At 42.7% G+C, this 20,686-nt stretch overlaps 1 protein-coding gene across 3 annotated transcripts in view; it reads right to left on the bottom strand.

Moving 5' to 3' along the window:
• Window positions 1–20,686, bottom strand: part of LOC106604421 (A-type potassium channel modulatory protein KCNIP2) — a 117,776-nt gene that overhangs the window by 8,712 nt on the left and 88,378 nt on the right. For 2 of the 3 annotated variants that reach the window (XM_014199048.3, XM_014199039.3), the window contains exons 2-5: window positions 3,940–4,064; window positions 2,044–2,113; window positions 1,612–1,682; window positions 1,002–1,109 (exon numbers count right to left, since the gene is read on the bottom strand). In XM_014199048.3, coding sequence (XP_014054523.1) covers window positions 1,002–1,109; window positions 1,612–1,682; window positions 2,044–2,113; window positions 3,940–4,064 — 374 coding nt within the window. Of the gene's footprint in view, window positions 1–1,001; window positions 1,110–1,611; window positions 1,683–2,043; window positions 2,114–3,939; window positions 4,065–10,408; window positions 10,583–20,686 lie in introns of those variants that run through there. The other variant, XM_045719022.2, reaches the window with a different exon arrangement.

The following is a 20,686-nucleotide window of genomic DNA, read 5'->3' as shown; positions in this document are numbered from 1 at the left end:
TAGTGTGGAAATATATATAAAACACAGGAAAATCACATTTTTGTGAGTCAGCATAGCATTGTCCTCCAGAAAGTAGTCTCTTTACTTAAACCCAGCTAAATTATCGTTAATGCCGTTTTTGGTGTGCTTATCTATGATTTTTTAAACATTTTTATCAAGTCAAACAAAAGTGTACATTGCGTGAAGTTTAAAATGCATTCTGTCATTACTAAATGTGTAATGTGATATATTTTAACATTTTACAGAAAAAACTAAAACATTTGATTAATAAAATATTAAATCAGTTGTCTTCCTTAAATGAAGGGGATGATGATGCAATCTTTGCAAGAGGGAGGGAATCTGACTTCCTTGGTCCTCAACTCGTGGCTCAGTCATTTGATTCAGGGTAAGTGAAGTTAGCCGTGAGTTAGTCTGTTAGCCAGGTTAGTTGTGAAGGATTCGTTGACATAGAAATGTATCTGGCTAAAAGGTGAGCCACTTTCGTATGACCGGTTAACTCGAGTTGAACTCAGAGTTGACCAAAGTTACCTCGCTAACTCCTCAAACCTGCTTCATAGGATACCCCTCAGGGAAGCCCCCATTATGTTATAGACAGAAGCTTGTAACATGACAGACCAATCAGGACTTATCTCTCTGCATTTCCAACGACACAATTATGTCAGCCAATCATAACTAACCAGGAAGTATCCTGTCTTTCTCCCTGAATAGCTCAGTGCTTTCTCCTTTGGTAAACTAGGCCATTTTTTTCTTGATATTTACAGATCTCATACACATTTGTAATTAAGGCACATGAAAGTTCACATGTTCAAGAAGGTTTTCAAAAAAAATGTAAATAATGATTTTTAATGGCCTGTGAAGGAGGACATAGTGTCAAACGCCTCCTGTAACCGGTCACATTTAGAACAAAGAAAGCTCAGAACTTAGAACTTCAGAATTCAGAATGGTAGGTATATTGTGTGCGTGTGTGTGTATATGTATGTGTGTGCATCCGTGTGTGTTACCTCTTTGGTGATGCAGCCGTCTTTGTTCAGGTCGTACAGGTTGAAGGCCCAGTTTAGCCGGTCATTTATCGTTCCTCTCAGAATGATAGACAGACCGAACACAAAGTCCTGTGAAAAGACAGAAAAAAATTCCTCGCCACCTGTCACACCAGCATTCAACATTTACCTTTTTTCCACCACTACAAGTTAATAACCATCCATATAAGCTGTTTAAAGCTATGCACTGACATTGAGTGAGAGGAAGGGCATATATTGTGTTGTGATATCACAATACGAGTTGCCTGGGGCTATAGCATCAGCAAAGAAGATTATGTGGCTCACTGCAATACATTATATGCTCACCAGTGTGTTCATCAACAATGTTGCGACCCTTAGGTTGTGTGTGTGTGTGTGTGTGTGTGTGTGTGTGTGTGCGCGTGTGCGTGTGCGTGTGTGTGTGTGTGTGTGCGCGTGTGCGTGTGCGTGTGCGTGTGTGCGCGTGCGTGCGCGTGCGTGTGTGTGTGTGTTGAAAAGGAGAGGAAAGGCATGTATTCTGTTACAGCTGCATATTTACAGATGGAGAGTTTTCCTCACTCCCTTAGGAAGTAGACAATAATAAAAATAGTCTTACCTCGAAACTAACTGATCCATTCTTGTTAGTGTCAAAGGCTTCAAACAAGAAATGTGCATACGCACCCGAATCTGAAAGGACAGAGATGTACACAATGTATCATAGAAAATATATCTGGGAATACTTCATACAAAAAAAATATACTGAGAACAAGACCCAAAGACCCTTTCCTACTGTAACTTGATCAAACAAGTTGTGAGTACATAAATGTCACTTCAAACAAGGCACTATCCACCTGTGACAAGCAGTTGAATAAAAATTCAACCTAAATATAATTTCAAACACAGCCGTGTAATGTTTAAAAAATATATTCAATGGGGCATCACATAAATACAAGTGTCATTGTTGTTAAATGTTGCCCTCCTTGTTCAATTTGTCAGTTACTTTGGGGAGTATCAGATCTTTGAAATACTATGTTAATTAAAAACTCACCACCCTGGGGGAAGAATTTAGAGTAGATGGTTTTAAAGGTTTCCTCATTCACCACTCCACTCGGACACTCCTACAAACAACAACACAGTAAAGAACAGGATCAGAGTCAATTTGCAAGTCTGCTACCATCTATATACTTCTACTATTACAGTTGAAGTCAGAAGTTTACATTCACTTAGGTTGGAATCATTAAAACTCATTTTTCAACCACTCCACAAATTTCTTGTCAACAAACAATAGTTTTGGCAAGTCGGTTAGGACATCTACTTTGTGCATGACACAAGTCATTTTTCCAACAATTGTTTACAGACAGATTATTTAACTTATAATTCACTGTATCACAATTCCAGTGGGTCAGAAGTTTACCTACACTAAGTTGACTGTGCCTTTAAACAGCTTGGAAAATTCCAGAAAATTATGTCATGGCTTTAGAAGCTTCTGATAGGCTAATTGACGTCATTTGAGTCAATTGGAGGTGTACCTGTGGATGTATTTCAAGGCCTACCTTCAAACGCAGTGCCTCTTTGCTTGACATCATGAGAAAATCAAAAGAAATCAGCCAAGACCTCAGAAAAAAAATGCAGACCTCCACAAGTCTGGTTAATCCTTGGGAGCAATTTCCAAACACCTGAAGGTACCACATTCATCTGTACAAACAATAGTACGCAAGTACAAACACCATGGGACTATGCAGCCGTCATAAAGCTCAGGAAGGAGACGCATTCTGTCTCCTAGAGATGAACGTACTTTGGTGCGAAAAGTGCAATTCCAGAACAATAGCAAAGGACCTTGTGAAGATGCTGGAGGAAACAGGTACAAAAGTATTTATATCCACAGTAAAACGAGTCCTATATTGACATACCCTGAAAGGCCGCTCAGCAAACAAGAAGCCACTGCTCCAAAACAGCCATAAAAAAGCCAGACTACGGTTTGCAACTGCACATGGGGATAAAGATCGTACTTTTTGGAGAAATGTCCTCTGGTCTGATGAAACAAAAACAGAACTGTTTGGCCATAATGACCATTGTTATGTTTGGAGGAAAAAGGGGGGGGCTTGCAAGCCGAAGAACACCATCCCAACCGTGAAGCACGGCTGTGGCGATGCTTTGCTGCAGGAGGGACTGGTGCACTTCACGAAATAGATGGCATCATGAGGCAGGAAAAGTATGTGGATATATTGAAGCAACATCTCAAGACATCAGTCAGGAAGTTAAAGCTTGGTCGCAAATGGGTCTTCCAAATGGACAATGACACCAAGTATACTTCCAAAGTTGTGGCAAAATTGCTTAAGGGCAACAAAGTCAAGGTATTGGAGTGGCCATCACAAAGCCCTGACCTCATACTATAGAAAATGTGTGGGCAAAACTGAAAAAGCATGTGTGAGCAAGGAGGCCTACAAACCTGACTCAGTTACACCAGCTCTGCCAGGAGGAATGGGCCAAAATTCATCCAATTTATTGTGGGAAGCTTGTGGAAGGCTACCCGAGACGTTTGACCCAGGTTAAACAATTTAAAGGCAGTGAACCAAATACTAATTGAGGGTATGTAAACTTCTGACCCACTGGGAATGTGATGAAAGAAGTAAAAGCTGAAATAAATCATTCTCTCTACTATTATTCTAAAGTGGTGATCCTAACTGACCTAAGACAGGGAATTCTTACTAGGATTAAATGTCAGGTATGGTGAAAAACTGAGTTTAAATGTATTTGGCTAAGGTGTATGTAACTTTCCGACTTCAACTGTATATATCAAAACAGCTTTGCTTAAAGAAAAGCTTGTGAAACCTCTGTAAAGAACTTGAAGTTTCCTCCCCTTTCCCAACCCCCATCCTCAGCGGCGGGCTTCTAACATCCCATAACTCCATCCCCATACCCTCTCCCGCATCCCCAGACTCACATTCTTGAAGCCCCTGTAGAGAACTTGTAGTTCCTTCTTGGTGAACTTGGTCTGCTCCTGTAGTTTGTCCAGACCCTCTGGTCGATGGCACACAGTGGACAACTCAAAGTCATCTTCTACGCTGTCTGTGGGACAGAGAGATGTACTGTATGTTATATATACGTACCTATAGGCTACTCCTACAGGTGCCTGCCTGGCACACCTTATAATTGGTGCTAGTACACTGAGTGTACAAAACATTAGGAACACCTGTTCTTTCCATGACATCGACTGGCCAGGTGAATCTAGGTGAAAGCTATGATGCCTTATTGATGTCACTTGTTAAATCCACTTCAAATCAGTGTGGATGAAGGGAAGAGACAGGGTAAAAAATGTTTTTTTTTAATCCTTGAAACAATTGAGACATGGATTGTGTATATGTTCCATTCAGATGGTGAAAAGCAAGGCAAAATATTTAAGTGCCTTTATGGTTGTAGGTGCCAGGTACACCAGTTTGTGCTTAGAACTGCAACTCTGCTGGGTTTTTCAAGCTCAACAGTTTCCTGTGTGTATCAAGAATGGTCCACCACCCAAAGGACTTTCAGCCAACTTGACACAACTGTGGGATGCACTGGAGTCAACATGGGCCAGTATCCCTGTGCAACTCTATATGTTGAAGGTGTTCTTAATGTTTTGTACACTCAGTGTATATCAATGTTAATGATCAACTTTTGAAATATCATTAAACTATTGTAGCTTTACCTGAACATACAGCTAGATGAGTAATCGTTACATTTACATTATATTACAATTCTCCTAAACTGAAGAGCACAAAGGAAGACACGTAGTTGTCAAGTCATCAATAGAAAATATCAACATCACACTGTCAGTTTCCTGAATATCTATGCAGTGGTTAATATAGTAAACTGATGTACTCATTGACGATAACGTTCAGTGAAAGTAGTGGTAAGTAGTGGTAACCTATCGAAACAACAGTGTAACAACAAAAAACATCAGATCTTCAACCAAAATTATATGATCCTCACATTACATCTCTCCCTCCTCATCCATTTCTCTCTCCACTCATCCCTCTCTTCCTCTATCCCAACCTCCTTACACACACGGTCAGCTAAAGACAACCATCCCCCACTCGTTCTCCTATCCCAACAGGTATAGCATGGGTGACTGTCTGTCCCCATCTCACCTCTGCACATCAGACTCCATCACACACCATATCAGACAAAAATATCATCATTTTCCCAGGAGTCCAAAACACACAGTCCAATGATACTGAGATACAGTATATCCAGGTATATTGTGTGTGTGTGTGTGTTTGCGTGGGTGTGTGTGTGCGCATTTGCGCTCCCGTGTGTTTGTAGAGAGTGAAGAGTCACTTGCATTGACTGACTGAGGCGGCAACGGAAGGCGTGCAGCAGGGGAGCAGCTTGAGGAATCTCTGCTTTATAGTCTTTTTACTTTTGATGGTGGGAGTGTTACCTGTAATCACCAACCATAGCAGAGGTTAGACAGAGCACACACAGAAACACAATCTCACAGACGTAGACCTGCACATGCACATAAAATGACATGCAAACCCACAGCCATGCACGCATGCATGCACACACAGCATAAGCAACACGCATTGAAGCATGCGCGGCAGTCTCCCATAGTAAGGGCAGCGGTTTGCGGTTTGGTTCGCTGACCTGGCTTTTCTAGGACGGGCGTCCATTTCAGCTATTAGTTTACACCACCATACACAGACCTCTACGGGGGAGTCATTGGTAAACACAAACAAATCATGAATACTCAGTATGAAGCCATAATTACATCTTTAGTCTGAACCGATTATAGGGAACTGAGGGAAGTCAATGGCAAACAGAGCAAGATAAAAGGTTCTTATGAGGTAGGAATCACATTTATGTAATATTTTCAGAGAGATTAAGGAATTAATGCAGCACAATTTCTAGACAATTCCTAGGCTACCATAATACGGTAAGCCAGTTGAGGGCAATTCCACAATAACAGATTTGTCAGTTAAAATGTATGACACACAAAAAACATTGATTTCAAAGTTGAACAAACCATACTACTCAATGCACAAGGACTATTTTTAACAATTTACATTGAACAGATGCAAAGTTTGGTACCAGACTTTCAGTAAAATCTCCCTCAGTTTATGACTATGACATGACACATTGTCTTTGAAAAAAACTATTTTGGTTATTGAACTACAGTAAGTGAAGTGGGTTTACACACGGTAACGGAATTGCGGTAACGGAATTTCATCATGGTTCCCTGATCTGTACTACAAAGAAATGCATAATTATGGATATGAATGTAATTCTTTTCATGGTGATAGGTACAGAAAGGTATAAATATTCAATGTCCTCCTTTGCATATTTGGGTATTATTCTACACACTGGCTATTATTTTAATGAACTTTGCCCCCAAACAAGACTACATTTGGTTGGTCCGGACCAAATCTGAACCAATCATAGACGTCTATGTTTTACAAGTTTGGACGTCAAAGTAAAGCACAGTAGATCACAGAACAGTAGAGTTCAGTACAGTAGAGTTCAGTACAGTAGAGTACTGTACAGTAGAGTTCAGTACAGTAGAGTTCAGTACAGTATTGTGAACCTAAACCTGTGAACCCAAATATGTTTTTTTAATACTACGATTTGCCATTGTAGCCAGTTGAATTGCAGAAATTCAGCCACCGATTTGGTAACGGAATTTTGAGTTTGAATCACTTAATGGGAGCTTGGTCATAAAAAAAATTGATATCAGTAAAAACACTAACTTATTGATAGTTTTACATTTACTTGTTACTTCTATGAACTTTCATTATTCTAAAATATCTTAAAGATATGTGGGTTTTTGGTAACGGAATTTCAAGGCACAAGGCAATGTTTCTTAAACTTATAGAAGGCAGAAAATTTATCCTAAACTAAAATGTGTTGCTATAAGTTGGCAGTGGTCTTTACTTCAACATTGTTATTTTTTTTATATATTTCTAACACATTTTAAGACTTTTTTATTCCTAATTTTAAGGATACAAAATGGTTGAAAAATGTATATATGCCTTCTTTTCTCAAAAATAGTTTTCATTTGACACCCAATTTGACATGCTCCTATGAACTTCACATGTTGGTGCTCATGGCTCCTATTACTTGGAAACGACCTTGAGCTATCTGTTCGATCAAGATTCACAGGGACCTTAATCGAACGACACAAACCCCACCAGTCCTCACATTCTCACAGAGCAGAACTCATCCACCAGAACTCATCCATCAGAACTCCAAAACAAATCCATCACAACTCATCCACTAGAACTCATCCATCAGAACGTCTCCATCAGAACTCATCCACCAGAAATCAGCCCATGTTACGCGCTGCTCACCCCATCTTCACCTTATCACACAAACAGTACAAGTACAACCCAAGTATAACAATACTGCATCCCTCTGTGTCCTAAAGGTTAAGGCAAAGAGAAGAAGAGAGGGACTTACTCTTGCGTCTCCATGGTAACAGCAACTTCACACCTTTGAGTAGAACTCCAGCAGTCTGAGGGATGAAGGCCATGATAGAGACCAGCACTGTATAACCTTAACCCTAACTATACCAATACATTAATACACTTCTGTACTCTGTATTGTATATCAGTTCTCTCTATCTATCTAACTCTTTACCTCTCTCTTTCTCCATGTCTCTTCCTCTCTCCTGGTCTGTGCTGGTCATTGGGAGTCTGTTGTCGTCATTTGAAGGCTGACCATGCAGCCAATTAGGCCTCAGATAATACATCTGGCCACGTCGCACAGTTCCAGTCAGCCCTCTGCCCCAGGGTGTGTGGTGTGTGCACTTGAGAGAGTGTGTGTGTGGATGGGATTCTGCCAGCAAGTAATGTACTTTATAATTTGTGCTTATCAATGCAGTGTTTTGCCATTACAGAGATTGAATTACACAAGTAAAGTAGTGGAATACAGCTCAGAGGGATGTACCAGAGTGGTTTTAGGGGCAGCGTAGGGGCAGCGTATAATCATGACAGCTGCTACTGTATCTGTATGATATATTACCTTATTTTTTCTGCAGAATTTCTTATTTACTCCAGTCTGAATCAGCTAAAGAGATGAAAACTCTTTACCCAGGTGGGAACTCTGTGTATGCAGTTGTGAAGGCCAGGGGGGGGGGGGGGGGGGGGGGTGAATAACAGATGTCTCACTTTGCACACAATAGCTCTATATTGCTCTCTGTCATCTGGTAACCTGAATGTCCCACGGCAGCCCCCCCAACATGCACTAATATACACACAAACACACACACACAGGTTGACATAACAATGACTATGTTTCAGCGACAAGCTGTTGACCTGTCTTACCGTAATTTCCGGACTATAAGCCGTTACTTTTTTCCCACGCTTTGAACCTCACAGCTTAAACAATGACGCGGCTAATATATGGATTTTTCCCGCTTTCAAAAAAATGTAAAAAAATAACACATTCTGTGACGTGCTCAGTTTTTTGGCGGCATGAAGCTTTCATTAGACCAATGAAATTGCCAAACGGGTTAAGGTCAAACAACTTTTTTGTTTACTGTTTAGATTAAATCGAGCGCTCTCAAACTTCCCATCATTCTGATTACGGTAGTCATTTTGTCACCCTCATCATGGCAAAGACACGGAGAAATGCATATGATGCAGCTTTCAAGTTGAAGGCGATTGATCTGGCTGTTGGAAAAGGAAATTGAGCTGCTGCACAGGAGCTTGGTCTGGAGCAATGACTTTCTTGGTAGGCTACTGTTTACTGCAAATTTTTTATTTTTTGTTACAAGTCGTGTTTCGTTAAAGCCTATTTATTTTTGTTACAAGCCGTGTTTCGTTAGAGCCTGTAAAGTTCATTTGTTTCAATGTACCGGTAGGCACCTGCGGCTTATAGACATGTGCGGCTTATTTATGTTCAAAATAATTTTTTTTTTTAAATTCAGTGGGTGCGGCTTATATTCAGGTGCGCTCAACAGTCTGGAAATTACGGTACCTTGTCCTACCCCCTACAGGTGTGCTGCCAAAATAGGTAGCTCAAGGTTAGATATTAGAGCTAGAGGTACTGACACACACACACACACACACACTAGCATGGTTTCACACACACACACACACACACACACACACACACACACACACACACACACACACACACACACACACACACACCACACACACACACACACACACACACACACACACACACCCCCCCCCCCCCCCCCGTAGCCCAGGGAGATGGGATGTAGTGTGTGTGTTTGTGATCTGGCCCACGCAGGGTAATCACAGCCATATGGCCACCAGGGCTAAGTCACTCACATACTGCTCCGTCTCTAGCCAAAGCGCACGCACACACAGGGTGACATTATTACCTATGTAATGAGGGAAAGCAGTTGATGAAATGGACCCTATCATCTCAAGTCAAAGAATGTCTGGAAAACTCTGCCTTGTGTTCCCTTGAGGGTACCCATACACAAACCACGTTTAGGAAAAACATGTTTACTATTAACCTCAAACTGCCACAATCCATGACCCACTATCCAAAAAATGTCATCTTTCCAGTACAAATATAAACTCTAGACTGTCCCAGTCCACAGCTCATTAGGCACAGAGAAGAGTGCGAGAGGACAGAGAGAGTAGACACACATGCAGAGCTATTTCTGCCCCACATCTCCCAAACCATCGACACACACACACACCTGATGATAGGGAGAAATCAGGTCACGCTAATTTACTACGTATGTTTGGGTTAGGGTGCATTAGCATGGCTTCACACACACACACACACACACACACACACACACACTAGCATGGTTTCACACACACACACACACACACACACACACACACACACACACACACACACACACACACACACACACACACACACACACACACACACACACACCACACACACACACACACACACACATACATATACCACTTGCTTAGACATACAACAACCTGAATTATAGCCAATAAAGTCCACCATTTATCGGACAGCTGAAGGATTTAGTCTTCTTGCCGCACAGAGACGTTCCTGTCTTGAATAACAACCAGAAACATTTCCCTCCTTTAATATTTTTATTTTCTCTTTCCCTTCTTCTTCCCCTACTGTTATCCCTACCCCGGCCTGAATCACCACCTTCTACACCTACTTCTGCCCCAGAACATGCTACTGCCCAAGCCTGACTATCTTTTACCGAAACTCTAGTGTTACCCCTCTGCCTCCTACCTTTCCCTTTCTCCGGAGGTTATCCTCATCCTAATCGCAACCTACCCCTGTCCCCAAACCTAATCCATGTCCCTAACCCTCTCCCTAACCCGAAACTCCTACTTCTGTCCCCAGCCCATAACCTTGCCTATTCTCCTACCCATATCCCTACCTATGCCTGTCCCTTACCTCCCCCTGTCCCCTGTCTCATATCCATCCCTCAGCCCCCTGTATCTTACCTTCTGAGGAGAAATCGATGAGCCCCAGGAAGTGCATCAGTTTGAGGGAGCTACAGACCACCAGGAGTATCCCCACGGTTTGCAATCCCTCCATCTCCCACACCTCATGGAAAAACAACAACTGCATCTTGACACACTGTCCCAGAGAGAGAGAGATAGATCTCTCCCTTCCCTCTTTCTTTTTCTCCTTCTCTCGGTCTATCCGTGTCAATCCAAGAGAGCCCCCCCTTAGCTCAGACCCCCTCCGGTCTCTCAAAGTCGCATTTATATCTCTGTCCACCTTGATCTCTCTCTCTTGTTCAGTCTCCCACTATCTGCCAGTAGAAAGCCATGGTACGTGCACTCAGGTCAGAAGTGATGACGATGTAGAGTTTCACTCTCTCTGTCCCCTCTACTCTGTCTGTAGTAGGTAGTACTGACATTGCAGAGTTGACTCTGTCCATAGTAGCAGACCTGTCAAGAACAGCTCACAGGTGGTTGTCTGTCAAAGGTATAGAGAAGGTCCTCTGTAACTCAGCCCTACGGGTTGACCTGTCAGCCAGCCTAGTCAACTCTCATCAATCGTCCGTTACTTCTAATGACCGTTATCTGGACTAAGAAGAACTCTCCAATATCATTAGGTAGTTAACCAGAGTAAAGAGGTGATCATAGTTCTCTGTAGATCTAAGCTATATCTAAGGTTCATGATTTTACTCTCACTCCTATACACTTAGAATAAACGGTTCCAAAAGGGTTCTTCGACTGTCTCCATATGATAACCCTTTTTGGTTCCACACCCTCTGTCGAAAGGGTTCAACATGGAACCTAAAAGGGTTCTACCTGGAACCAAATGGGTTCTTCAAAGGGTTCTCCTATAGTGACAGCCAAAGAACCCTTTAAAGTTCTAGATACCACCTTTATTTCTAAGCGTGTATCTATCTACCTACTCCCTTTTCTTTCTGTAACTCTGTTTGTTTCTCTTCCCTCCCTTTTTCCATCTCTCCATCCCCTCCTGCTCAGTCCCTCCTAGTGTGTAGTTGGGTAGGTAGCATGAGTTTGGATAGAGGGAGGAAAGAGTGAGGAGAGAGGGATGAAAGGAGGTGAGAGGGGAGAAGAAGGAGGAGAGGAGGAGATGGTGGAGAGAAGAGACAGGATGGTTGAGTCGGGGGAGAAGAGAAGAGGGAAGGAAAGGGGTGGAATGGAGGAGGTGAGGGAGGAGAGGGAGTGACATGCAGCTAGGATTCACACGTCGCTGGCAGCTGTGGCCAGACTCACAGATGTGGCTCTCTTTCCCATGAGTGCTTCCCTTGGCTTGCATATACACTAACATACCCACATGAAGGTAGGTGTGTGCCAGTGAGCTGTAATGTGTAAAATTGGGTGAAATCTGACTCCGGGTGTATCACGTCTCTGTGCCAGTAAGATGCCAGACCTCAGGATGTTTAGACTGGATGTCATAATAACACCACAATTGCCAAACTAACACCATGCCAACATACCAAAAACTGACACCAAACCAACAGTAAACCAACCAATTAGACTAACAGACCAACCATAGTTCAACTTACCTAGCCAAACAAAGCAGAGACTGACAAACTATAGCCACAGTTAAACTAACCAGTGAAACTAAGTGATCAAAACTAAACCGAACCAACACTAAACCAACACTACGCTTAAGCCTAAAAAAAATGATCTCACTTTATAGCAAAAAGAGAAAGACATTGTGTCACAACCTTTTAGGTACAAGATGTGGGACATCAAGTGGAACATTTCAACAAGTGGAAATATATCCACTCTCAAGGAGATTGATAAAACTGTGGAAGAAGAGTAAAAAGGAACAAGGGATGAGATGGAAAGTGAGTTGAGGATCAAGGCTGTGTGTGTGTGTTCTCAAGGAATTTTCACTCAAAAAAGCAAAAGGGGGAAAAAGGGGGGTGAGGGGGGAAATAGAGGGGTGAGAAAGGGGGGAGAAGAGTGAGGAGGACTGGTCTGTTTGCTCAGTGATTAATAATGCTCCACAGGCACTATTGGAACTAAGCTCCTTGGCAAAAGCTCTTAAGGAACCATGGAACACTCAGCCACACCACTGAGCAAAATGAGTCCTCCAAGATTCAGTCCTTGCTAAATCAAATAACCTCACTCAACACACACACACACACACACACACACACACACACACACACACACACACACACACACACACACACACACACACACACACACACACACAGTAGTAAGGAATACCTGGGATAGGATAAAGTAATCCTTCTACCCCCCCTTAAAAGATTTAGATGCACTATTGTAAAGTGGTTGTTCCACTGGATATTATAAGGTGAATGCACCAATTTGTAAGTCGCTCTGGATAAGAGCGTCTGCTAAATGACTTAAATGTAAATGTTAAATGAGATGGGATGTAGTGTGTGTGTTTGTGATCTGGCCCACGCAGGGTAATCACAGCCATATGGCCACCAGGGCTAAGTCACTCACATACTGCTCCGTCTCTAGCCGTCTCTGTCTTTTAACCCTTTGAATTGCATAACAGTTCAAATGAAATGCCCCTAATATACAGTGCATTCGGAAAGTTTTCAGACCCCTTGACTTCTTCCACATGTTGTTATGTTATAGCCTTATGTAAAATGTATGAAATTGTTTTTTTCCCTCATCAATCTCCACACAATACCCCATAATGATAAAGCAAAAACAGGTTTTTAGAACATTCTGCAACTTATCAAATAAAAAAAACGGAAATATCATATTTACATAAGAATTCAGACCCTTTACTCAGTACTTTGTCGAAGCACCTTTGGCTTCGATTACAGCCCCGAGTCTTCTTGGGTATGATGCTACAGGCTTGGCACACCTGTATTTGGGGAGATTCTCCCATTCTTCTCTGCAGATTATCTTGGATGGGGAACGTCGCAGCACAGCTATTTTCAGGTCTTTCCAGAGATGTTCGATCAGGTTCAAGTCCAGGCTCTGGCTGGGCCACTCAAGGACATTCAGAGACTTGTCCGATGCCACTCCTGCGTTGTCTTGGCTGTGTGCTTAGGGTCGTTGTCCTGTTGGAAGGTGAACCTTTGTCCTAGTATGAGGTCCTGAGCGCTGCCACCACCATGCTTCACCATAGGGAAGGTACCAGGTTTCCTCCAGACTTTACGCTTGACATTCAGGACAAAGAGTTCAATCTTGTTTTCATCAGACCAGAGAATCTCTAGGAATAATCTTAGTGGTTCCAAACTTTTTCCATTTAAGAATGTTGGAGGCCAGTGTGTTCTTGGGGACCTTCTGTGCTTTGACACAATCCTGTCTCGGAGCTCTACGGACAATTCCTTCGACCTCATGGCTTGGTCTTTGCTCTGCTCTTACAGTATATAGACATGTTTGTGCCTTAACAAATCATGTCCAATCAATTGTATTTACCACAGCTGGACGCCAATCAAATTGCAGAAACATCTCAAGGATAATTAATGGAAACAGGATGTACCTGATTTTTTTTATTTCACCTTTATTTAATCAGGTAGGCCAGTTGAGAACAAGTTCTCATTTACAACTGCGACCTGGCCAAGATAAAGCAAAGCCGTGGAACAAAAACAACAACACAGAGTTACACATGGGATAAACAAACGTACAGTCAATAACACAATAAAAAAATCTGTGTACAGTGTGTGCAAATGAAGTAAGGAGGTAAGGCATTAAATAGGCCATAGTGGCGAAGTAATTCCAATTTAGCAATTAACACTGGAAGTGATAGATGTGCAGATGAGGATGTGCAAGTATAAATACTGGTGTGCAAAAGAGCAGAAAAACAAAAACAAATATGGGGATGCGGTAGGTAGTTAGATGGGCTATTTACAGATGGGCTGTGTACAGCTGCAGCGATCGGTAAGCTGTTCTGACAGCTGATGCTTAAAGTTAGTGAGGGAGATATGTCTCCAGCTTCAGTGATTTTTGCAATTCGTTCCAGTCATTGGCAGCAGAGAACTGGAAGGAAAGGTGGCCAAAGTAGATGTTGGCTTTGGGGATGACCAGTGAAATATACCTGCTGGAGCGCGTGCTACGGGTGGGTGTTGCTATGGTGACCAGTGAGCTGAGATAAGGCGGAGCTTTACCTAGCAAAGACTTATAGATGACCTGGAGCCAGTGGGTTTGGCGACGAATATGTAGCGAGGATCAGCCAACGAGAGCATACAGGTCGCAGTGGTGGGTAGTGTATGGGGCTTTGGTGACAAAACAGATGGCAACTGTGATAGACTGCATCCAATTTGCCGAGTAGAGTGTTGGAGGCTATTTTGTAAATGACATCGCCAAAGTCAAGGATCGGTAGGATAGTCAGTTTTACGAGGGTATGTTTGGCAGCATAAGTGATGGAGGCTTTGTGTAATGTTGCCTTTAGAGAGAGCGGACCAAAACGCAGCGGAGTTAGTGTTCGTCATTTTTAATTGAGAAAACGGACACTATATAATACAAAACTCTGGCTGATCCGGCATGGCGGGCCACTCTGGCTGATCCGGCATGGCGGGCCACTCCGGCTGATCCGGCATGGCGGGCCACTCCAGCTGATCCGGACAGGCGGGGCACCCTGGCAGATCCGGACAGGCGGGCCACTCTGGCAGATCCGGACCAGGATTCACCAGGCTGGGGAGACATGAGGGAGGCCTGGCTCTGGGCGCAGGCCCTGGACTCACCAGGCTGGGGACACCCGCTGGAGGCCTGGTCTGAGGAGGCGGCACAGGAGAGACCAGGGTGGAGGGATCCACCGGAGGACTGGTCCTTGGAGGAGGCACAGGACGAACCAGGATGGGGAGACCCACTGGAGGACTGGTCCGAGGAGGAGGCACGGGCTTGACCAGGATGAGGAGACCCACTGGAGGACTGGTCCGTGGAGGAGGCACGGGCTTAACCAGGATAGGGAGACCCACTGGAGGACTGGTCCGTGGAGGAGGCACGGGCTTGACCAGGATAGGGAGACCCACTGGAGGACTGGTCTGTGGAGGAGGCACAGGCTTGACCAGGATGGGAAGACATGCAGGAGGCCTGGTTCTGGGCGTAGGCACAGGACGTGCAGGGCTGGGAAGACATGCAGGAGGCCTGTTTCTGGGCGCAGGCACAGTCTTCACCAGACAACCAGCACGCACCTCAGGACGAGTATGGAGAGCTGCCTCAGGTGACATCATTTCCACGACACGCTCCGTAGGGCGAATGCCGTGCCTTATGCACCAAACTAGCAGCTCTCTCATCTCTCTCTCCTTTAATTTCCCCATTAACTCCGTCACAGTCTCTGCCTCGTACCCCTCGCTCACCTCCAATGTCAGCCCGACTGGCTCTGGTTCCGACCTCGGCTCCGCCGACTGTCCCGTGTGCCCCCCCCAAAAAATTATTGGGGCTGCCTCTCGTGCTCGTTGCGCTCTCTCTCCTCATAGTATCGCCTCTCCGCTCTCGCCACTTCAATCTCCCACTGCGGGAGGCGATACTCCCCAGCCTGAGTCCATGGTCCCTCTCCGTCCAGTATCTGTTCCCATGTCCACGAGTCCATCAAGCTGTTCTCCTGTTGCTCCTTCCTCCTCCGCTGCTTGGTCCTGGTTTGGTGGGTAATTCTGTAATGGTTGCCTTTAGAGAGAGCGGACCAAAACGCAGCGGAGTTAGTGTTTGTCATATTTAATTGAGAAAACGGACACTATATAATACAAAACAATAAACAGACAACCAAAACAGTCCTGTCACGTTAAACACAGTAACACGAACAGAAACAGAAACATAGAACGCCCACCCAATGTAACACCCTGGCCTAACCAAAATAAAGAACAAAAAAACCCTCTCTATGGCCAGGGCGTTACACTTTGTTACGAAATAGGAAGCCGATTCTAGATTTAATTTTGGAATTTTAATAAATTTTCAATTTTTTTTTACGTGTTTTCATTTTGGGGTATTGTGTGTAGATTGATGAGGAAAAACATTTATGTAATCCATTTTAGAATAAGCCTGTGACGCAACAAAATGTGGAAAAAGTCAAGGGGTCTGAATACTTTGCGAATGCACTGTATAGTGTGCTGCTGATGTTTTCCAGTTGTTTGCTTGTGATGTTGACCATGTCACGGACAAGCCAAACACCAATTTTCTACATGGATTCAATTTCCATCTATTCTCAGTGATAGTGACAGTTCTGTGATATGTAGGTCATGTGGTGCCATGCTAGAGAACGTCTTGTTTGTCTGTTACCTGCGAGAGCGAGTTCTGAGCGGTACTCTGGATCTGACTGGTGCAGGTTTGATATGTGTATGTTTCAAATGACAGTTTGGAAGTAGAGCAAACTGAGAAACCTTTTCCTTTTCAAACCGAGTTGTCTTTATACTGCAAACTTTTATGCTCAGACTGAAGAGATGATAATAGGATAATTATTTTCTATATCTTGATTGCATCTGTATGTGTGTGTGTGCGTGTCCTGATATCCTGAGAATGTACTCCATTTCACTGCAATTAGCTTAGTTAAATGGGCTGTCTGTCTGTCAGACATTCTAGAGACATGCGTTCAATAGCTCCCATTCCATGTCATACTAACACACACACACATGCATGCACGCACACAAACACACATTCTTGACCTGGATCAGGTCCTTCATAGATTCTGAGCTTATTGCAAATGGCTGGGCTAATCAAATACAACATTGTGTCTGATGAAGATCCTGCTGAAATGAACTCATATTCCAAACAGGCTCCTCTGCTCTAGCTCCTCACTGTGTAAAAGCAATTATTCATTCATCATTGTATTCTCTACCTTACAGGAGGTGGCGACAGGTAGAGAAAAGCTGGAAGATTGTTAGTTTAAATATGGAACAAGGGGGAATTGAACTGGAAACTGGAGGGCTGCTAGTTTCAGATGCCAGGTAAAATCTACTATCATTAGGTAGACCAACATCTTACTATGAACACCTACAGTAACTGTAAGATAATGATATGTGAATACCTGGTCCTCCATCTCTGTCTAAACACAGCTTGAGGCAGCAGAAATGTTGACATATTAACCACGCCCTGTCTGAAACGGACCTGTATCCCTCTGTCTATTTAAATCCTGTACAGTCTGTCTTGGTTTGATGACTGCTGCGTCCCTGTAGGGGTGTCTGTTGGCCTGCAGAGTAGCAGGTAGGGCAGGATGGACACACACAAACACACACACAGACAGCCTTACACAGCCCTACACAGAAAAAAGGGTTCAGAAAGGGTTCTTTGCAAAGGGATAGGGTTCTACCAAGAACCGTTTTCATCTGAAGAACCCTTTTTGGAAGTAGAGGGTTCTTTGTAAGGCAAAGGGTTCTACCTAAAACCTTTAACATCCTAAGAACCGTTTTCTTGGAAGAAAGGGTTATTTGATGACTCAAGAAGGAAGGCAGTAAGGATTCTTTGGAAGGCAAGAAGGGTTCTACATACAGTAGAACCCTTCTGAATCTGATAGGCTTTTTTATTGTCTTTTTTTATTTATTTTAAATAGTTAGTGTTAGTGTTTACCTCAGTGTTTATCCTTTAACATCAGGAGTTTGAGTAATCTTCTAAGTTTAAAAAGATACTTGTGAGAATGTTTTAAAATGTACCTATATGGGAATATTTGCGCATGTATCTGGCATTCCCTTAATCATTTTACATACAGTATACAGTACGGACATAGTTGATCTCTTTGACATGATTTCTATCTTTCAAATTAGTATTTTCTGTGATTTTATTGAGCAGAGCGTAGGAGAATAGAAGGGAATGAGTGAACCAGCAGTGTATTGTATGGTAAACAGCAAATTGCCCAGTTTTACTTAGTGCTGATTTTTCAGTGTAACATGCCTAGTGTTGATTCAGGAGTTAAATTAACGCAACACTCAGTGGTGTAAAAGAACCTTGGTGTTGGTGTTAAAGAGCCACTGAACACGCCGATGTGCTCGTGTATTTCTGTTGCTCACTAGAAAAATTCGATTTCAGTCTTGGAGGTGTGTTTCCTGACCGATTCTGTATTTGGTTAATGACATTTGTCCCCTATGAGACACTGTGGCCTATTTCACTTCCTCGAAATCCCTAGAATGCTGATGGGCAGGTCTGTCTCACTGTCTATGCTGTAGAGAGCAATCACCGCAGCTGTTCACTCCATGTAAGTGAGTAAATGGACATTGACAAATCAAAACCCAACCTTCATTTACACATTGTGATGCACAGATGTTCCAAACTCCATTTTAGACAAGACTGACTTTATGACCAAAATGATCCTATTTACACTTTGTAGTCAATTTTGACACTAGAATAACTGTTTCTGACTCATATCGATGCCACATAGGTCATTTTCATAGGAATTTGTTGCTTTTTTAGCAAATTTTTACTCTGTGTAGAGTAAAACACTCAAAACCACACCCGTCATTAACATATTTCCCAGCATGCTCTACTGCAGGTTGATTTTCAGAATTGCAGAATATCTGTGTTTTTGTATGTATATTGTTTGGTTGATTAATATTATGCTACACAAAGATAAAATATATTTTCTAAACGAATCTAATCTGTTCATAGTTGGAGTTATTGCACATGTTACTGAGATGGTTGTTCCAGTTTAGATTTTTTTTAGGTAATCTCCTTACTCAATTTTCCCTATTCTGGCAGTCATTCTGAATTCAGGATGCAGGTGATTAAAAGCTCCAATTGTTGGATATCCTCACTCTGGCTGGATTCCAATAGGCAACTCCTGGTTTACAGATGTGGCCTGTAAACCAGGAGTTTCCTAACACCACTGTGTTAGGATATAGCTAGGCCCTCAAAGAAGGTCTTATGATATAGGCCTGTGTAATGTATTGTCATAAAGAGTTTACTTTTTTATTTTATTTTTTATATTGTGTGCATATCCTTGTATTTTTAATTTGTGTGACTGTCCTTGTCTATTAGTTTATCAGTGTTTTGTTACTTTTCATGTTTTGTGTTTTTTTGTGGACCCCAGGAAGAGTACCTGCTGCTTCTGCAAAAGCTGATTAAAAAAAACTAATAATAAACAAATAAAGGCTAATAAGGCTGGTGGAACTCTTTATAGAGGGTTCTGGGAAGAACCCTTCAAAGATGAAAGGGTTCTTGGTAAAACCGTTTATAGAGGGTTCTGGGAAGAACCTTCAAAGATGAAAGGGTTCTTGGTAAAATCGTTTAAAGAGGGTTCTAGGCATAACCCTTCATATAGGTTTCTAGATAAACAACATTTACAGAGGGTTCTATGAAGAACCCTACATAGAACCCTACATGGTTCTACCTTCTTTTCTAATCAGCCGAACTGTGTATTAGTTATGAAGATGAATACTTTGGAGCGGGAGCAGGCGTGACAGTTATTGTGAAGTGGAAACATCTAGGAGCAACAACGGCTCAGCCGCGAAGTGGTAGGGCACGCAAGCTCACAGAACGGGAGCACCGAGTGCTGAAAATTGCTCCTCGGTTGCAAGACTCACCAGACAGTTGAAACACCTCCAGATGTAGACTTCTACCTTTGGAATTATCCCTCTGAAAAGATAATAAGCGAATTAAAATATCTAGCTGTGTGTGTGTTTCCGTGTGTGTGTGTGTGTGTGTGTGGTGTGTGTGTGTGTGTGTGTGTGTGTGTGTGTGCACGCATGTGTGTGAGTGAGTGCGTGTGTGTGTGTGTATACTGTAGGTGAGTGAAAGAGGGGGGCATTGACGAATGGCGCTCAAAATTGGGTAACATGTTTCCAATTACTGTAAGTAAATGAAAGGGGAGATCATTTGCATAGATCATTAGCTTAGGGGAGTTTTTTTAAATAGGGATCTGAAACAAAAATAGATTAATTACAATAACTAAGCCCTTTTGGCATGAACTACACCAACGGACAAATCTGACTACAAAGTAGGAAAAATCTTCACTGTGTTCAAAACAGAAGCATGTGCGCACACACACATGCACTGAACTGGCAGCATTGAAGGATCTGCTTTGAGGATGTCTTTTTAGTCACATTATCAACGTTTTGTTGAAGCCTCCTTTCTAAGCCAAAATACAGCATTACCTTTACCTTATTCTGCTCAAATTATGTTATTCTTGCTCATTGGTACCTAATTTTAATAATGCATAATAAACTAGTCATAACAGTCATTAATCAATTCATGATTGAAATTCACTAACATTCCTCCCGAGGGCAGTGTTGTATAAATCAAACAGAGCATTATCATTAACATTTGTATTCAACAGTGATTTGTCTGTCTAAATTCCACCTCCTTTATTTCTTCCTGTCTGCCTGCCTGCCTTTCCTGCCTGCCTGCCTGCCTGCCTGCCTGCCTGCCTGCCTGCCT

The sequence above is a fragment of the Salmo salar genome, chromosome 01 (assembly GCF_965601325.2).
Source record: "Salmo salar chromosome 01, fSalSal1, whole genome shotgun sequence".
Taxonomy (NCBI): domain Eukaryota; kingdom Metazoa; phylum Chordata; class Actinopteri; order Salmoniformes; family Salmonidae; genus Salmo; species Salmo salar.
The sequence above is the reverse complement of the archived record's forward strand: the minus strand, read 5'-3'. Positions and strand labels throughout refer to the sequence as shown.